Source organism: Cuculus canorus, chromosome 1 (genome assembly GCF_017976375.1).
Source record: "Cuculus canorus isolate bCucCan1 chromosome 1, bCucCan1.pri, whole genome shotgun sequence".
Taxonomy (NCBI): domain Eukaryota; kingdom Metazoa; phylum Chordata; class Aves; order Cuculiformes; family Cuculidae; genus Cuculus; species Cuculus canorus.
Genome location: NC_071401.1, coordinates 153321193 through 153341183, shown reverse-complemented (window position 1 = coordinate 153341183; position 19991 = coordinate 153321193). Strand labels below are relative to the sequence as shown.

At 46.3% G+C, this 19991-nt stretch overlaps 2 protein-coding genes across 2 annotated transcripts; one reads left to right on the top strand and one right to left on the bottom strand.

The window, feature by feature from the left end:
* Window positions 1-4130: 4130 nt before the first annotated feature.
* On the bottom strand, window positions 4131-7548 carry MPST (mercaptopyruvate sulfurtransferase). Its single transcript, XM_054066294.1, has 3 exons — window positions 7468-7548; window positions 5804-6452; window positions 4131-5196 (listed from the first exon to the last, which is right to left on the bottom strand). Exons 2-3 carry the CDS (start codon window positions 6396-6398, stop codon window positions 4898-4900), a joined length of 894 nt encoding a protein of 297 aa, XP_053922269.1. The 5' UTR covers window positions 6399-6452; window positions 7468-7548; the 3' UTR covers window positions 4131-4897.
* Window positions 7549-7870: 322 nt separating this feature from the next.
* On the top strand, window positions 7871-16895 carry TST (thiosulfate sulfurtransferase). The gene is made up of 2 exons (XM_009568436.2): window positions 7871-8534; window positions 16409-16895. The coding sequence occupies exons 1-2, from the start codon at window positions 7949-7951 to the stop codon at window positions 16705-16707; spliced, it is 885 nt and encodes a 294-aa protein (XP_009566731.2). The 5' UTR covers window positions 7871-7948; the 3' UTR covers window positions 16708-16895.
* Window positions 16896-19991: the final 3096 nt, after the last annotated feature.

Genomic DNA, 19991 nt, shown 5'->3' with positions numbered 1-19991 from the left:
AGGAGAAATAAATTTAAATAATCAAATGGCTGCTCCTCCTGCTTTGATGATAAAAATACATCAAACACGTGAGCTGTGACGATAACTATACATAAAATACGCGCACAGAAACAGGACAGGAGCAATCAAGAGCTTACATGGGGCAGTGTGATCATGTAACATCATACAGCCCTGCTGAGTGCCCAGTTAAGCACGACACAGACAGACCTGGGGAAGGAGAACCTGGACAGCCACCGAGTAGAGCTAAGGACAACAGAGCATGGGGGAAAACTGAGAGTTTCTTGGTTCAGCAGCCAGCTGGACTGCAGTGCAAACCTGCAGAAAGCTACACACACTGCAGCTCTGTACACACTTGTGGTGTGATGAGTCAGCTGAGCAAATGGCATTCAATGCATCGCATTGCAGAGCTGCTCTTAAGGAATCATTGCATTGTGGAGCATCAGTGGGAGCCGGAATCACTGTGTGTTGGCACAGATAGTGTCACCACTCTGGCAGGCAGGGAACACACATCTGAGATTAAAATTGCATGATCATTTAGTTAATAAACACACTGTGGCACGAGCCACCAGAGAAGAAATGATCTCTCTCTTCTGTGTAGGAAGTGGGGAGGGGAGGACAAGTAATGCTCTGACATTTGCCATTAAGCCAACGGTGAATTGGGAAAAGAAAACTCTCTACACTGGACTTGGGGGTGGCAGAAGGACAGTTCACTTGTAGCCAGCAAAGCCCAGGCAGCTGAGCCAGGCATATTGAAGCCAGAAGAGAAAGATCCCATGACATGCAGGTGAGTTAATTTTTCTCCAGGTCCTCGTGCTTTGTGTGGTCTGTTACCTGCACTCAAAAGAGTGTGTGAAGCCTGTGTGTGTATGTGCACCACTTAGCACCCCTGCTGGAAGAGTGCTGGGAGGAGGAAAGAAAAGAGTCACATAGCACCTAGTTGTGAGCTGGGACTAGGAGAGACAAGAGGAAGGAGAAAAGGCCCTACAGGTAATGGTGATTACCATTGCTCATGCAATGTCATTAGTGGGAAGGGACAGCAGTGCTGGCAGAAGAAGGGCTGATTTGGGCAAGTTCGCAGGGGAACAAAAGTTTTGCTGGAAATTAAGTGTGAAACAGGGCAACCTGACTGCTAGGCAGCAGTAGAGAAGAAAAAGGAAGGCAGCAGATGAAGATGATGTGAGGAACAGGGGACTATGGGATTACTGTTGGAGAACCATTGACCAGACTGTTTTCACATAGTCCAAAACTACCTCAGGACAAAAGTATTACAGATAGTAAAATATACTAATAAACCAATAAAGTGTTTACATGCTGGCCTGGAATACTCTAGTTTACATAGTGAGCTATAAAAACTCCAGTCTCGAGTTAGCCACAGGTCAATGTGACCTGCTTTCTACACCAGGACTGGGTTTTAGGCTACTTTTTGGCCATTATCAGCCCTATCCCTTCAAAGATATGCCATCCCCCTTTCCCCGTGGCAAATTTTCCACAGGAGAGTCATGAACTTTAGTGATTTGCACTCATACTCATTTCTCCCCTTCCCAGTTTCCAGTTCATGTAGGAAACCCACCCACTGAGTCAGGGACATAAAGATCTGCAGAACATTTATAGTCCTAGTGCAAGTCTCTTCAGACGTTCCATATGTCCAGTAGCACCTGCTGTGGCTCAAAATAGGTTTTTACAATCTCTAAGCTTTGAAAACATCACCTCAGTCTCCACAACGTTCCCAGCGCTTTGCTTGCAGCATAAGAACAGATCTCAACCGAAAGGAGGGAGAATATCAAAAGACACTCTTGGACACATTTTTATATATGATGTAACAGGGCATACCCTAGAAAGACAAAATATCCTGTTGTGGGGAAGACCTTCTCCATTTCTCCTCTCTGGGAAAATCAAGGCAAAGCTAAGCATCTGGTAAACGATTTGCCAAAAGCTGGGAAACAGTAGAATTGCTGAGATTTTGTGGTTCAAAACTCATTCGGGAGAATTTGAGTTCTGCCAACATTGGCACACATACCGGAGAAAGGGAAGGGTGCTGCTAGACATCATTGAGCCACACAGTCTAAATGCAGAGCAAGGGGAAAGGGAAATCTTGCACTCAGTTTGCGATCTCCAAGTGGATGACTGAGTTGCACCAGACACCTCCCCATGACACACAGGACAGAGAAAAGCAGCTCAGTCTCAAGAGGAACCAGACATTCCCCACTGACCAGTCAACAACAAAAAAGAAACAGAGTACTTAAGCTGCATTGCCAAATGTTTTCAGAAGGACAAGTGCAAGTGCCACCCCCCTGTATCCATTGCAAAAGATCAACAAAGTCTCAAAGAATGTCAATTTTCTCTAATAATTAAACTTTCCTGGAAAAACTGCAGGCACAGCCCTCCTGTTTGCCTGTACATAGAGGCCTGGCCACATATTGACAAAATCAGCCTCACCTCCCAGCCACACCCAGGGTGTTGAACCTTAACCACCCAGCATGTGAAAGTCTCTTAGTTTGTCTGACACAGGGAAAAGCCAGAAATCCTGAACTGAAACGACATCACAAGCCACAACCTGCTATGAGAACTCATACTAGAAAACGCTGCACAAATACCTTTAAGTGTCTTAAATAGAAGTACCCTTCCTGCTCGTACCCTTCCTGCTCAGATTGCAAGGCCCCTTCACAGACTTTAGCATCATCTACTCTTCCCAGCCAGTCACCTCAGAGTACTTATCCTTTTGTTTTCATATCAACACCATATTTCAGCTTAAAAAGGTTTTTCAAAATGCCCTCAGTTACAGATGCAATCAGATGTCCTATATGCCAATTACTTTCTTTTCCCACAGAAGAAACAATTGCTACAAAACTACCCCACTCGGAATAAAAGAAAGTGATGCTACCAACATTAAAAAATACAGTGATTACCTGGGTGGACAAATTCACAAAGCATGAGAGTAGAAAATCTTTCCCTAGCAAGGAGAAGAAGAAAATCAATTAAACCATCAATTAGATCCAGAACCAAAAGGCTTTTAACAATTTGTAGGGCATGCTGTAACCTGCAAAGCAAACCCCTTTTGAGAAGTCTAAGCCCAAAGAACTAAATGGAAGCTGGCAAATATAAAGGTTTATTACTTTATCTAGATCCGTGTCTTGCACTGCCTACTAAAAGGTCATTCCTTTTGGATCCCCGTGCACTCTGTATACTTGGCACTTGCTGTAAAGCCAGCCCCCAAGTCCCTGAAGAGCTAGGTTCTTAGACTGGATGTAAGTAGGGAAATTGAATGCTTTCAGTCACCTGAAAAGGGTGGAAAGAAGAGTCAGGCTGTACACACAGACGGGGAGGACAAAGGAAGAAATAATCTGGGTAGTGAAACTCTAGCTCCACAGGAGGCAAGTGGAAATGGAACTTGTGTGCACACACGCCAAGCCCAGGAAGAAGCCAAGGCTGCAGCCAACAGATGCCAGAGGAAATGGGAAGAACACTCTCCCATAGGAAAGGATTCAACTCTTCTATTCAGTGCCCCGGAGCAGACCCGGTGAACCTGTGACCATATGCATCCATCGCATCCCTTAGAAAGGGTGGCTCCATCATCTTCAGATGTCCAAGGCACCTGTTGCTGCAAGCCCAAGGGCTGAAAACACATTAACTTTTTGGTTTGGTTTTTGAGAGGAGAAAATCCTGGAGAGAATAAATTCTTCAACATTGCCAGGGATACCCAGGGGAATTTCAGCTCTCTGATATAAGACAATGGTCTCAGGGCAAAACACTTGCTGTTGTAGGGTCTCTCTCCGTAGGTTTCAGTTCCCCTACATTTTTCAAGGTTCCAACTCTCATGGAAAGAAAGGAAACATGCATACAGTCACATTTTCATCACGCAAATTGACATCTAGTCTTTGAAGAACAAAGCTGTGACTCACTTACATGGAGTTTTAGGCCAAAAAGCAAATGGACGAAGACCGAAAGGAGGAAGATGGCAAGAAATCCCAAGACAAAGGCACATCATTGTCTTTCCTGAGCCAAAGAGCTCATTGAGGGCAAGAGAATTAGTTCTACTCAACAGAAGAAGGAAACATCTGAATTATCAAAACAAAGCAATCCCATAAAACAGAGTTCCTGGAACCACACAAGTAACACTCACATGAGCTCCATTCAGTAGAAAGACCTTGAAACACAGGTTTATTTACTTTCTTTTAATCCCAATTTTTTTTTTTTTTTTTACTCCAAAAGGTGTTTTGGACTATGGGGGTACAAAACTGGCTAAGTACATATTGCAGTTAGAGTCCAAGTGCAAGAAGAAATCCCAATCAAGTCTCTAACCTAAGTGGCAAACTGGAAGCCATATTTGCTCCTTTAAAAGCTATGCTTTTCCCCTAAGTTTTGCACTTAAAAAGGCCATAAAATGCATGGATGTCTTCCAGGACAGAGGCACAGAACAAGATCATGAGGCATAGTTATACAAGCCTGACCATCTTGTGAATGAAGGTGGTGGAATGTCCCAACTCATGAGCTTGGCTTGACTCAATTACTTCCCCACACTGCCACCAGCACTGTCTCCCTTCCATATGATGCTATAAAAAAAGTCATGGAATCATTTGCTGAGATTGAAAATGACCTCAGGAGGACATCTCATTCACCCACTTGCTCAAGCAGGGTCACTTAGAGCTGGCTGCCCAGGTCATCTTCATGCTCCTAAGCCGCAGCAGAAAGGTAAGGATAAAGTGCTGAAGCACCATGAGCCTGGACTTGTTACCCAGCACTTTAATGTCACAACACTTAACCAGGAATGCTAAACCCATCTTTTCCAAATCTTGTTTCAAGGCAAATTATCTTCAGGCTTGATGATCTTAGATGTCTTTTCCAACTTTAATGATTCCATGATTCTAAAATCCGTACAGGTGGGAGACGAAGCAGCTTACTACACCGTCTTCCCCTTTCCTTCAGAAATAATATTTTCAGGCTGCGCCCTCATGTACCACTCCACCCAGGCCCCATCGTACACAGCGACATCTGGTTTGCCACAGAGATATGCACCCAAAGCCACATGGCAGGCAGTGACCCCAGAGCCACACGTGGCTACCACTGGCTTCGAGAGGTCCACCTTCTTCTCCTGGAACAGACTGCGGATCTGCTCAGGGGTCTTCTCTAAGCCAGACTCTGTGAGGAAGTCAGTGAAGGGGATGTTCATCGACCCAGGGACATGACCAGGCTCTATTCCTGGAGGAAAAGCAATATGGACAGGAATTAACTTCTACCGTCTGGGACAAATTCTCTAACCCCATTCTCTAATTCACTGGGAGGAATATTTATTGTTTAGTGTATGTTGTTACAACAAATACATTTATTTTCATTAAACTTTACTAGATATTACTGATGACTCAGGAAAGTTGGCTCTAACCTTCAGGTTACCACGTAGACACAATCCTGTCAAGCTCTTCTCCTCCTCCCATTTCCCTCAATATCTTCCCAGCATCGGAGAAAGCCACTCTAATGAGGCACTGAGTGAAGCACCTCCACAGGTCCTTCCAGGGGGAAGAGTAGCATCAGCACACAAAGAGACCAACCAGTATCTATGAGGTGTATGAAAGTTACATTCCTCACCCCATCCCCTCATGAGAAGAAAGCACTGCTTCCCCACTCCTGAATTTTCAAAGAGCGAGCAACATTTGCTAGTCAAAGGGAGAGGACAGGTGGATACACTGCCTTAGGTGTCATCCCATAAAGGACAACCATATTTCCCTTCATCAGATCTACAGGAGTCAAACTGATGGACACCTTAAATGAAGCCCTTTTTTATACGCCAGTGTCTCAGGAAGCACATTACCGTCTCGGGGCTCTGGCTCTATTCCCCGGAACCGTCCTGCAGCGCGTGCATCCACTAACTGGAAGCGGTGGGAATCCATGTTATCTAACACATCTTCATATGTTTTCACCAGGGACTTGTCCAAGGAGGCGTGGAACTCAGTGGGAGCTACCTGGCTTTTCCCAGAGCTCAGTGCATTCCCCTCTCGCTGCCAGTTCTTCAGGCCACCATCCAGAAGGGAGACAGCTTCATGTCCAAAGGCCCGGAACATCCACCACACCCGGGGTGCCGAGAAGAGGCCTTGATCGCTGCCATCATACACTACAACATGGGAATCATTCCCCACACCTAGCTTCCCCACATACTCAGCAAAGTCATTAGCCTTGGGCAACATGTGATCGTAAGGTGAAGTACGGTCGCTGCACTGGTCAATGTCGAAGAAAACTGCACCAGGGATGTGGCGCTCCTCAAATTCCCGCTTTGGGTCACGCTTCATCTTCGGCAAATACCAGGATGCATCCACGATTCTCAAGGCCAAGCCAGCCTGCTGGGACTTGATGGCTTCTGAGAGCCATTTTGCAGATACGAGAGCACGGTAGAGAAGTTGTTGTGACATTGCTCCCAAGTCCTAGCCAAGACTACCTGATTCCTGGGGTCTGCCTGAATCCACCTGAACGCAAAAGGAATGAAGTCAGCAAATTAGAGACCAGACTTACAAAAAGTGACAAGAAGAACACGCATTTTGAGACCAAAGATCTGTGCCTGCACTGAGGTGCTGGCTAAGCCTGCAGTAAGGAGTTTGAAACGCTTCAGCCCCCAAAACAAAGAGTTTCACAGAGCTCAGCGCAAACCCTGCCTTGAGCAAGACAGCCATGGCACAGCCCTGCCCTGCGACCACCCTTGTAGCCCACATGGCCCCTTCACCACCTGCCAGCGCTGGCGCAGTGAGAGGGGAATGGGGCAGCCCCAGGGGTGCCAAGCAGAGGGGACCCGAGCTCCAACTGCACTGACAGAAACGAGAGGGGAGCAGGGTGGCTACAAGGACCGCAAGTAAGGGGGACTCAAGCTCCAGCAGCACTGACAGCAACAAGAGGGGAGCGGGACAGCTCCAGAGACTCCGAGCAGAGGGGACCTAAGCTCCAGCTGCGCTGACAGCAGCGAGAGAGGTGTGGGGTGGCCACAGGGACCCTGAGCAGAGGGCCCCAAGCTTCATCAGCGCTGACAGCAGCGAAAGGGGAGTGGGACAACCCCGGGGACCCGGAGCAGAGGAGACCCGAACTCTAGTAGCACCGACAGCAGCAAAAGGGGAGCAGGATAGGCCCGGAGACCCTGAGTAGAGGGGATCCAACCTCCAGCCATGGGGAACCTGAGCAAAGGGGACCCGAACTCCATCAGTGCTGACATCAGCGAGAGGGGAGCGGGGTGGCCCCGGGGACCCTGAGCAGAGATCAGACCACCAGCAAGGAGGACCCTCTGTGGAGGGGACCTGACCGCGAGCCAGCGCTGACAGCAGTGAGAGGGGTGCGGGACAATCCCGGGGACTCCGAGCGGATGGGACGGAGCTCACCGGGCTTAGGCGCGGCCCGAGGTCGAGGAAGGGCTCTGCCCCCCTCCTCCCACTGCCCCGAGCTTCTCCCGCCGCTCCCCAACCCCGGGGGAAGGAGCGGAGCGGGGCCGGCCCGTACCTCCGTGCTGAGCCCTCAGCTCCCGCCCTCAGCCCCCGCCAGCCTCGACCGCCGCGGGGCGGCACCCGGAGCCCTCCCAGCCCGGCCCCCGCCCCGCCCCTCAGGCCGCGCCTCCCGCCCGGCATCGCCCTCCGCCCCACCCCGCCATTTTGCTAACCCCCCCGCCCCGCCGCGCCATTGCGCGCTCGTGAGTGCATGTGTGCGTCTGTGTTCGCGTGTGCGTCTGTGTTCGCACGTGCGTCCCCACCGGCGCTGCGCCCCCCCACGCCGCCATCTTGCGTACCCAAGCCCACCGCCCACCCTCGCCCCCTACCGTCCAGCCCCCCCTCTTCCCCCCCGCCCCCCCCGCCATTTTACGTGCGCGCGCGCATCAGCACCGCCCCCTTTCCTCCCGCCCATCACCCCCCCGTCCACCCTCGCCGCCATTTTGCGAGCACGTGTCCGTGTCTCCGCCCGCGGCGCCTCCTCCAGTCCCGCCGCGATGTCGCCGCAGGTGCTGGGTCGGGCGTTGGTGACGGCCAAGTGGCTGTCAGAAGCCGTACGAGCCGGGCGGGTGGGACCGAGCCTGCGGATTCTGGACGCGTCGTGGTACCCGCCACAGGAGCGGAATGCCCGGCAGGAGTTCAGGGAGAGCCACATCCCCGGGGCGTCCTTCTTCGATATCGAGGAGTGTCGGGACAAGGCCTCCCCCTACGACTTCATGCTGCCCAGTGAAACCCACTTCGCCGACTACGTGGGAAGCCTCGGCGTGGGGAATGACACCCACGTGGTGGTGTACGATGGGGACAAGTTGGGTTCCTTCTATGCCCCCCGTGCCTGGTGGATGTTCCGGGTGTTTGGGCACAAGGAGGTCTCTGTGCTGAATGGTGGCTTCAAGAACTGGGTGAAGGAAGGGCACCCCGTCACGGCCGAGGTCAGCCAGCCCACTCCAGCCACTTTTAAGGCCAAGCTGAACCCGATCCTGGTTAAGACCTTCGAGGAAATGATGCAAAATGTGGGTTCCCTGCGGTTCCAGGTGGTGGATTCCCGCCCTGAGGGACGGTTCCGGGGAACGGAGCTGGACCAAGGTAATGGACCTGCCCCCTGCACCAGAGCAGGATGAGTATCATAGAATCACCAGGTTGGAAAAGACCTCAGAGATCATCGAGTCCAACCATATCTATCTGCCACTAAACCATATCCTTAAGTACCTTAAGTATCGATACTGTTGATGCTGGTCTGGGTGTAACAGTGCCTCCCAGACAGCAAACAGCTTGCCCTAATGTGCAGGCATGCCTCAGTCTAATTCGTTGATTGACCTTAAGGGGTCCACAGTTGAACATTCAGATCCCATAGGTCGCTTTTCCAGCAGTTGGTTGTAAAGTTGCAGGAGGAAATAGCAAAAAAGGTCTGCAGTCATTTGGCTCCAGGATCCGTCATCCTACACCCTGCAGAAGTTAATCAGACAGAATGCAAACACAGGAGTTGAGAGCTCCCAGGGGTTTGATCAGAGTCCTATCTAAGACTAGCAGGCATGCATAAACTATCAGTATTCATACAGGCACCTCTCACCATAATGAATGCACCAGCAAAAGCCCACGTTTTAGGCAATACAGTAACCCAGGGGACATTTTCCTTCCTTGCCCTGGGTCTCTGCAAATTGAGAACTCGCTTCTGCTGATCTTTGTCCTTTTGCTTGCTGCTGGTAAATCTTAAACTTAAGTCACAGACCCTTCGTGAATGTACGGGCTGTTGGCCTGTCTCTTTTGGATGCCCTACATAACGAACAAAAATTGATTTTGTTTCTCCTATCAAACACTTGGACACGGAAGCAGCAGGGGTGGGAGGAGTCCTGGGCAGCAGGGACAGCTGGTGTAGCAGTTCCCTAGAGTGAAATTCAAGCTGGTTGTTAAAGGAGACCCTTACTATGTCATTTAAGCTTTGGTATATCCCAGAGTAATCTCTTCTCCAAAGGGAAATGTTTTTTTTTAAAAAAAAATGCTGAGTTACAAAAACAAAGCACAGAAAAGCTTAGCAACAGTTGTTGGGTCTGAGCTGAGAGTTCTATGCTGCAGGAGCAGGAATGCAGCCGGCCTCTGTGGTGCAGAAGCAGCAATGTGCTGCAGCCTGGCCTGTAGATTGTAATTCTATTCTGGCTGTTTCATTGTGTGTGTGCTGCTGTACAGCCACTGAGTGTAACACCATGTCCTCAAATAAATTCCCGCATCCGAACCTCAGGAGCATTTGTCTGTAAGTGGCTCTGGGTATGTGGTTTGCATAAGTGTCTACGGTGAGCCCCTCAACACACTCGACATGTGCAAGACAACATGGAAAGTGAGAAAGGCAGTGGGAGTGACAGAGAAGACTGTTGCAGGGAGAGAGGGTGAGTTAGGTTTATCGCTCATTCTGTTTCTTCACCTACTACAGCCCATCAAAATGCAGGTTGAATTTTAACCTCAAGATAGGAATAAAATGCTCCCCTCTGGACTCTGATGGATTTCATATTCTCTCCCAAAGTTGTCACCAGATGACAAGTATTGCAGCCCCCAAAAGCGTCTTTAAAACAAATCTTTCCTTTGAAATGAGTCAGCATGGAAAAGTTTATTTGTGGTGGTCCAGTTTTGCTTCCCACAGCAGATCCAGCAGGATAAGCACTCCAGCTGCAGCTGCTCGTTCCACAGGAGCTTGACAGCCTCCTGAACTGGGCTAGCCAGTAGCTGCACCACAGCCAGCAGTGAGTAAAAGGCATCACATACACCTAAAAGAGCAATTTCAAATCAATACTGATTAATTACAGGGATTATCCAATCAGGAAGAGAAGTGTTGCCTGCAATTTAGAGAAGAATGGTGAAGGAACTTGCTGTGTTCTCAGGTGATTTCAGTTTAATTATTGCCTCAGCTCTTGACTTCCTAATTAAGTCAATTAATCTCTCCAGCTCCATGAGCTCCATCTCTAGAAGAGGCTAATTGCAGCTGACTCTTTTGCCTCTTTAGTTTTTCAGTTCCTTATGGTAAGAATTAGTTGTCCCTGTTTTATTTTTATGCAGCAGCCACCTTGCTGGGATTTAGACCTCTGCAGCATTTCAGATAAGCCATAATACATGGATAATTTTTAGTTGCTGAGAGATGTTTACCCAGATTTCCACAATGAAGTAAAATGGATGGCAATTCTGTAGGCCAAGGAGATCTTACAGTGGCCTTCCAGTACTTAAAGGGGCCTAGAGGAAAGAGGAGGAGGGGCTTTTTATCAGGGAGTGGAGTAATAGGGTGAAGGGTGACTGCTTTAAGCTGGAAGAGAGTAGATTTAGATGAGATATTAGGAAGAATTTTTTACTGTGAGGATGCCGAGGTACTGGAACAGGTTGCCCAGAGAAGTGGTGGATGCCTCACCCTTGGAGGTGTTCGGGATGAGGCGTTGAGCAGATCTAGTGGAAGGTGTCCCTGTCCATGATAGCGAGGGTGGATCTTTAAGGTCCCTTCCAATCCAAACCATTCTGATATGTATTAAACATACTTATTGCTTGAGATGAAAAAGCTTGGATGTTCATGCATGGTGTGCAGCCCTGACCTATGCACTAAGTGGTTAAAGGTGTCCCTGCACAGTGCTGTGTTTCTAGAGGAACTAGCAACTCATGCCTGCTCACTAGCTGTAATTCAGCAATGGCCCAGCCCGTTTCTGCAAGGGTCTGCTAACTCTGGCACTGTGGAACCAGCCTAGACTGAGCCAATCCCTGTCAATGCTGGGGCAGATGAAAGAAATAATTACGTGATAGTTACCAGTGCTGACTTTCTGAGTAATGGGCACTGAAAACCAAGGAACAAGAGTTATAGCTGAACAAATGCATAGAGAAAAGCTGCAAATTTCTGAGTTCTTTTGCAGACACCTGAGAAATGAGAGGGAAGTTGCCAGACAGAAATCCGTCATCTAAAAAAGAAAGCGAACCCAAAGTCATTTCATGAGCTTCCTACTATTTTTCTTCTTATTGTCAGACCTTGGGTAGTCCTTGTTTCCCTTGTGGATACACAGCTCTTAAGTTTTTGCCCATTTTCCCATCTCTCAGTCCTCCCTGCCCCAAACATAAAGCTTTTGCTCAGCTTGAAATTTCAGTGCCACTGAGAGTATGAATGAAATGTTGCTGCTTCTTCCCTCTCTTTTCCAAGTGCAATCTGCATCTAGGAGTGGACTGGCTCTCCTTTGGCCATGAAGTAATGGCAGAGCATAGAAAGTAAGAGACTTTATCAGAGTCTGTTTCAATCTACAGGAATTTACAATCCAAAGATGTCCATTCATGTGAGGAGGCTGACAAACATCAGCTGCCAGAATTAGTACCATGGCCCCGCTGGTTCTTAGAGTTGACTCTTCTGCTGTATATGCAGGCAGCATTTTGACATTGGTGGCAAAGGTGTATTTATTTGACTGTGAAGACTCCTCAGGGAGCTAGCCAGGACCAGTCTTGAAGTTTTCCTTCCAGTAAGTTTGTGGTGGGTTAGGTGAGATTACTAATGGTCCTTTCCAAGGCATGCAATTTGAATGGAAGAGAGGGAGATAAACTAGAGGCAACAGAGGAGGTGTTTGGAAAGGGAACTGTTATCTGCAGTCAGCCAACTCCAAAACCATGGGGAGTTAGATGTGGACAAAGCACATCTTTTGTCTTTTTGACATGAAGAAATTCCATCTGGAGCTTTCATTGCAAAGGGAAAGGCTAAAGTAAAGGGGCTGTAGTCTTAGCTAGATAAATAGCCGGCAAAAGAACATATATTTAAACAGAGAATCTTAACAGATGTGGTAAATGGGATTAAGCTGTGAAGAAGGTAACATATTACAGGTTACAAATTGTGAGGGAGGATTGCCAGAAGCCAAGCTGAGTGAGACTTGGCAGAAGGAATTAAAACAAATAACAGAAACTGCTGGAGCAAAGTGAATAAAAAGAGAACAAGGAGAGAAGGAGTAAATAGGACTGCTAGGCAGTTAGCAGGGGTTCTAGATGAGAGATTATTTATGTACAGCCTCAGAATTATGTAGGATCTGTACTACCATTTCTTTTCTCCTCTCCTGAGGATAAGTCTGCAGAGTATGGAGAGGCTTAGCAAGAAGGGGAGAGAAGCAGAAATAATAATTTTTAAAGAGGAATTATGACCAAGAGACATGCTCAAATCTGTTAGGCAGACAATCTCTATCCCAAATATGTATCAAAAATGAGTGCTGTAACATTGCAACTCCATGAGGCAAGAACGTAATAAATTTAATTGAAGAATGTTTCTGTAGGATGGTAACACTAGCAAAGTTTGTGTATATATTTAGGATAGGAAGTAGGACACAATCTAGGCAGCTGTTGATCTATTATCATACTATGGATAAACTGAAAGGCTTTCAAAAAACTCTTCAAGAAAAATTATCTGAAATGAAGGCAAAATTGAATAAAATAACTTCGGTAATTCTGCACTGTAGCTAAGGGCTCTATTTCCTTGCCAACAGAATTGATTTGCCCAGCAAGAGAAATGGGAACATGCATGCCTGGAAGTTAAGTCTGATCTTTTTTTCCAGCTATTAGAAACACCTGTGAGGCAGACTTGTTGCATTTTGAACCTCATTAATACTTTGGGCATAATATTAGAGGGGCAATTATTAGTTTAATGTGAGAGGAGAGCAAATAGCACAAGTACCATTAGATTCCCAAAAAAGCAAGTGAACAGGAGATAAGGGAGATAAGAATAGCTTGTGCTGAAACAGATCTGTGGTGTTGGAAATTGCCAGCATGGTCCCATTATTATGCTTTTGTGTTTTATTTTGTATTTTTCTGAATCATTGAGGCACTGAAAATAGGGAGTTGCAACTGAAATGTGCTGCTGGCACAGCCTTGGGAAGGTTTAGATGATTGCATGGGCAGTTTTATGTGAGGTACCACCTGCAGCAATAGAAGTGATGGGACATATAATGCTACAGAGAGCAAAGTTGGATGCCTAGTAGCCCTAATTACTTGTTTGTGTTTCTCTTATAAGCTGAAGACCCATATTTAGAAGCAATAAAAGAGGATAAGACTTGCATGAATTAGTTGGGTGCAAGAACCTCAGATGCAATTTGGCCTTGAGAACTGAAATTATTAACCTCCTGACTACCAGTCGAGATGCTAGGAAATGCTGCTTCCTTATCCAGAAGCCTGGTGGTCACCTAGAACTGTTTCTAGGGTGGCCAAGGCAATGAAAAGTGTATCTAGTGAGCTTTTAGTGGGTTGAGGCTGAAGGCATGAGGTCATTGGGAATGCCAAGTGCTCACTGTCAGTATGTTGGAGCAATAAAATAAAGGAAAGGAAGGAAAAACTATTTCAGCTGCAGCGCAATGTTAGCTCAATGTGTATGTATGGTGTATGAACTGACTGTGACAAACTTAACGTTGGAAATGAACGTTCCTCTTATGATGAGCCAGGAGGTGCCTCAGCGAGAAGTGTGATGAATCCAAACTGGTTCTGAGATGGGTGCTTTTATGAAAGGGAGTCTAGAAAGTGATCACTGTGGTAGCTGGGAACCAGGCTCTGTAATCCTCCGATTCCTTCCTGGAGTTTTTAAGGGTGACTGAATCTGGCGTGGAGTGTGCTCTGTGTCATATGAGGCAGGAGCAGATGTATCCTCTTCTGTTCAGATCCCAGCTGTGTCCTGCCTTGCCTTGGAGATCTGGTTTTTTTTCTGCTCTTGTTCTAGCAGAAAGAGAACTGGTAAAACTTCCTCAACCACTCTGAGCACTTCTTAGGCAGTCCAAGGGACTGTGATTGTGTAATGTCAGCTTGTTCTTTCAGCTAAGCACCCATATACATGAGTAAATGGCATTTTACAGAATTCCCCATCTTGCACTTGCAGACTGAAAGCACTGGATTTTTACTCCAACAGACTTTTGAATCTCTGGAGCAAGGAAGTCTTCCTATAGATGAAAGTAAAAAGTGCTCTAAAACGGCACTGTTCTTTTCAGATCTGATCAGCTTCTGTCTGAAGAGTTGTTTGAGGTTGATAAGTCATGTCATGGCATTCTCCAATAAGAAAGGGGTACAAACCTACCTATTTTAATATACGTGAACAGTCTAGGAAAGCAGTCATGATGTGGTGCCTGGAACACGTAAAAGCTGAATTGGTGGCCCAGCAAGCTTTTTTTGACCAAGAGCTGGCCCTTCTAGTTCAGCCCTCAGGTCTTCTTGATCTCAGTACACTGCTCAGTGCCCTAGGATGGTGTGAGAACATTGTTCTGCATCTCACAGACTTGTCTTCATTGGGATGACCCACCACTACTTCAACAGAGCCTTGCAGAAATGACAGGGTCAGTACCATTCACTCTATGGGAAGGCAGTAGCCTAACCCAGGCATGTAACTCTCCAGTAAGAAGCTCTGCAGTCTGAGAACTAGAAAACAAAGTTTTCTCCCACTGATTCTTATTTTTCTTTCCTCTCTGTCATACAGGCACTATATTAATGAGTGTCGATTTTACAGTTCTCTCCACTGAAGTGATGAACTGTTGTTTTCGGGAACTGGAAAAAAATGCAGTGAAAGCATCAGTCCAAAATGCTGTCTGATTGGGGGTTTTTTTTGAGATGTTAGTCCCTACAGAAGTCAGCAGTTTTTCTCCCAACTTCTCCGTGTAATGCTAAACACTTCTGAAGGATGCATGAGGTGACTAATACACAACAGTGCCAGACTTCTAAGGCACTCAGGGATGATGAATTAAGAGACAATGAAGGTTCATCTGGAATGGGGAGAGATCTTGTGAAGCTGACTCAGGGCAGCTCTGGTTGCCTTTAGGCTCTCGCTCTTTGTCTAGTAGAGCAAAAATCCCCTCCTCAATACCCAAAAAACCTCCTTGTTTTCCCCTTATGACATATCTCATCATCTCATGGCATCACTCTGCATGAGCGTTGAAACTGCGGTGTCACTATGATGTGTGATGGCAGTTTCTGAGTAGGCATACTTTAATCATTTGACTGTGACAAAGGTTCTCTACCCCAGTCTCTCCCATCTGCTGAGATCAGATACCCTGATGGCCTAGGCAAGATGTGACTTTCCCAGGGCTGTCTCATTAGAAGTGTAAACCTAATAAGGAACCATTCCCTAAAATTTGTTTTCAACATAAAATGTAATGTTTCCCTCCCCAATAAGGCTTGATCCAAAGCCTCTCAAAAGTCAGTGGAAAAGCTATTGAGTTTAATGGATGTTGATTAAGCCTGTAGTGACAGAGTTTGAATTTCAAGGGTGTGATGAAAATCTTATCCGTCTTATTTTTCTGTATGCTTCTCTCTGAAGATTTTGTTCTTGAGATGCAACTTTCGGCTCGCCTGGAGTGGTCAGTTATAGCAGTGGGATATAGAGCAATATAAAAACCTGAATTCTCACTTCTCTGTTCCCATTGCCCCAGAGCTCTCATTTCTCCCCATAGTTGCCTGAGCAGGAATGCGGCTGACTTTCAGGTTGCTTTACTTTCCTGAAACATGATTTTAGAGTGACACGGGAATAAACTGTAACAGATCACAACTTTCACAAATGCCACATACAAACCATACTTCCTGCTTCTGAAAGCTGTTTCACTCTGCACTGCTGACATACTTGGGGAAGGTTAAAAATGCACTGCTGCGTTTCTTCTAACACAGATCCCTATAATGCCTTTGTTAGAATCTTTCCTGTGTTGGTTCTTTGATTTTTGTCATATCTTAGGCTTCTTCAGATACTTACCTTTCATTGCTTTCATCGGCAATTTGTTAAGTATTCTGGATGTTTTGAGGTTTTCTGGAAGTTGAATGATCTTTGTCCTCCTGGTTTTAGCCCTGTATTGCTTTGCATCTTCGTCATCACCTGAAACAAATGAGTATATTGTAGAAAGCAGGAGTACCTGCAGTGATGTCTCTTTGGTGTCTCTTTTGAGGGTGTCTTTCATTACTAACTTTCGTGTCTCCTCACTCATGTTTCTTTTGATTGTTCACTCTTGCAGGGCTGGAATCTGGTCACATCCCTGGTTCTGTGAACATACCCTTCAGCTCACTCCTAACAGAAGCTGGCCATGAGAAGAGTATTGAGGAGATCCAAGAAATATTCCGTGAGAAGAAAGTGGATCTCTCAAAGCCACTGACAGCCACATGCCGCAAAGGTGTTACAGCATGTCACATCGCCTTGGCGGCCTACCTGTGTGGCAAGCGTGATGTGGCTGTTTATGATGGTTCCTGGTCAGAGTGGTTCCACCGTGCCCCAGCTCGCTACAAGGTCTCTGAGATGAAGCGAAACAAGGCCTAGAGGGAGAGCTGTTTCTCGGGCAGTGATATCTAGCAGCTGTTTCCAACCCAGGGTACAGGGAAAAGGAGGAGGTGAAAGTAAAGAAAAATCATGCTGATTAATAATTTGTGAATTTTTCTAAGAATGACCAATAGATTTCTATCAATTTTTCGGTTTCTCACAATGAATAAAATGTACTTCTAAGATGATGCATCCATGAATATTTCTAGTTCTTCTCTGTTGCTTGTGCTGGGTGGGAAAAGGAGCTTTACAAACACGAGGGAGAGTTGTGTTCTTCCTTGGAGACTTGCAGAAATTCCAGTGGCCTGATGTGAGCTCTGGTCCATGTTAGAGCAGGATGGATGAAAAGTCCAGGGCTAAAAGTATAGTACTGGGCGCTGGACACAGGAGGGCCTGGTTGTGGTTCTGTCTCTGACTCAATGCGAGACCTTTTGCCAGCCCACCATCTTTGCTTTTCTCATGTCAAAGATGGAAGCACCTTCCCCTGCCTCTCTGATGGGAGTCAGTGAGATCATGTGAAGCCTTTGAAGATGCCTGAAGATCCAGTTCTGCTGAAATACAGTCTTGCTGGTGGCCGTGACCATGTTACAGAAGCCTCCAAGAAATCCTGTGTATAGGATGAGAACTTCTGTGCATGGATGTTCATGAGACGTGAGCCTTCTACTCTCCTGGTTTGTTTTTTTCAATCAGCAAGGATGACCCTGATCTCTGCTTTGTTTCTTCTGTTTCCCGTGGAGACCACAGCTCTTAAAGAGAGGACTGTTCCCTAGCAACTGTCTACTCATCAAACCTTCATTCCACCTCCATACCTGGACTTCAACACTTGCCTGCTTGTACCAATCACTGTGGCATCATATCAGGGATCACAGACCAGGTGAGAGAAATAGTTATGGAAGAAGCTTTACCTCTTATTAAATCCTAGATCTCTTTGTGGTAGTGTTACGTTTACGGTTGGACTTGATGATCTTAAAGGTCCTTTCTAACATAAATGGTTCTATCATAGAATCATATAATCATGGAATGGTTTGGGTTTAAAGGGACCTTAGAGATCATCTGGTTCCAACCCCTTCAACTAGATCAGGTTACACAAGTCTATGATTCTCAAGTCTGGAAAGTCACTGAGATATCCCTGTATTTTGGAGGCCCATCCAGATATGGAAGGCATGTAAGACTATTCTTGACCACATCTGGTGAATGGTGAGAATGGCATACCAATTCCTACACCTGTCCAATAAGGTTACTTTTCTGCCTGGGAAAGACAGCTCCCTCCATAGCTGCATGTCAGGAAAGTTGGTGTGTTAGGCTATGCTAAGCATATGTTTTTTCGTGTTTTCTTCATTCATAAAGATAAAGTTTAATAATTTTTAACTCTTTAGTCAAGATAAGCCTTTTCTAGCATGTCATCTGTTGTCCCTCAAAGAATTGCCTTGGCAAAAGATGGCCCTTCACACCATCCAGATTTGCACATACCTCTGTGAGTGAAAACTCCTCAGACAGGGATCCTATGTGTCATGGGTTGGTGGGTTAAAATACCCCCACCTTGACTGTGTCTTCTTCCACTGTTGGACTCGTCTCACTGCTTCCTTGTGGAAGTGCAGTAAGCCACTGCTGTGCTGTAAACTCATCGACAAATACCCATGAGCCACAAAGACAATAAGCACATGTTCAGAAGTGTGTGAGTGATCATGGGTTGGAGGGGCCCCTGCATGTAAGGAAAACACAGAGCTTTGCGTGCATGTTTGACTACAAGATTTTTGCTTCCACACTTCTGTGTGTGTGTTCATCTCTCGAGAGTGTTTAAGACTCCTTAGGAACCTTCACCTGGTTCAGCAGGAAGACTGGTATAATGCTGCTAGTTGGTTGGGTTTTTTTTCTCCTTTCTTTCCCTTTTTGAGACCTTTACCAGACCATGTGCCAGAATAAGAGAGATTCCTTTTCCTTATACAGTACATTCCATGACAAGACCTTGCTGGGTATTGAAGACTGCATTGTCCTGGGTTTGTGCAGACACACAAAAAGGAAGGATTTCTTGCCCCAGTGAGCTCAAAATCACAATTATCAAGGAAAAAGTACGATAAAAAGGAAGGAGAAGAAGAATGGATGAGAGATTTATGGCTTAGATTCAAGAGGGGATAAAAAGAGAAATCACAATTGGGAACTATTCATGAGTATCTGGCAGAAAAGGAGCTCAAGAGGGCTTGGAGTGGTAAGATAGGGCTTTTTGTGGAGCTGTGCTACCGAATAAGAAGTTACTCACATGAACGAGGGGATTCAACAAGTGATAAGTGGGCACTTGAATGGAGAAAGGGCACTAGGATACAAATAAAGATGATACCTTTCAGGCACCCTCTGTGTGTGTCTCATAGTTGAGGATGAAAAGCAGATAAATTGGCAAACACAAGCTCCCTCCTGGGTGATGATGAAGCTATTATTTGGCACCTAGCCACACTCCTGATCAAAAGTATTGCAGTCAAAACATGCCTTTTCTTGAGCACTTGAGACTGTTCCCCTGCTTCAATTCCAGGACTGCAGTAGGGTGATTTCTGCACACATTTCCTTATTCGCTCTTCCTTGCAGGTGGCCCACTGGAGAGCCAAAGATTGATGAAAGATGTATTTAAGAAGGCAATAGGAGATCCCAAGAACTGGCACAGAAGGAGGGCTCATGAGCTAGGTATGGCTTTTGCCAGGAGAAGTACATCAGTGAATTCCTGCGATGGGTGCTGCTTCTGCCGAGGACAACAGATGGATTTGGGCAAAGATGGGGGGAAGGTACTAGAAACTGGCATTTTCACAAGAGAGGAACTCTACAACTAGAAAAATCCTTGACGGATAATCGCATTAAAAAGGAGGTTGTAACTGAACTATGATTTGCCTTCTTTAGAAGGAAATGGCATTGGAAAAATGCCCTGTATCTTAATGTGCAAAAATGTTGGAGGACAGACAAAAAGCAAGACTTAGAAGATGAAGGTTGAGGTTTGGAGTAAAGGATCTTTTTCCTCAGCCATTTAAGGAAGCCCCACATGAAGCACAAGCTCATTGCTTGCTAGTTGTCAACAGCAGATTTGTTGCTGGCTTTCTCTTCCCCTCTCAGTTAGGATGTCTTTAGGGAATGCAATGCAAAATAAATCTCAATGTGAATACAAAAAAAAAGTCACCGTGTTGGTCACTGGTAAGGCAGGCCTGATTAGTGTGTGAGGCACATATACTTGCGGAGGGATGTGGTGGTGAGAGGAGGCCACGTAGAAATTCATCTGCTCGGCATGAAAGTTGGAGTAGGACCTG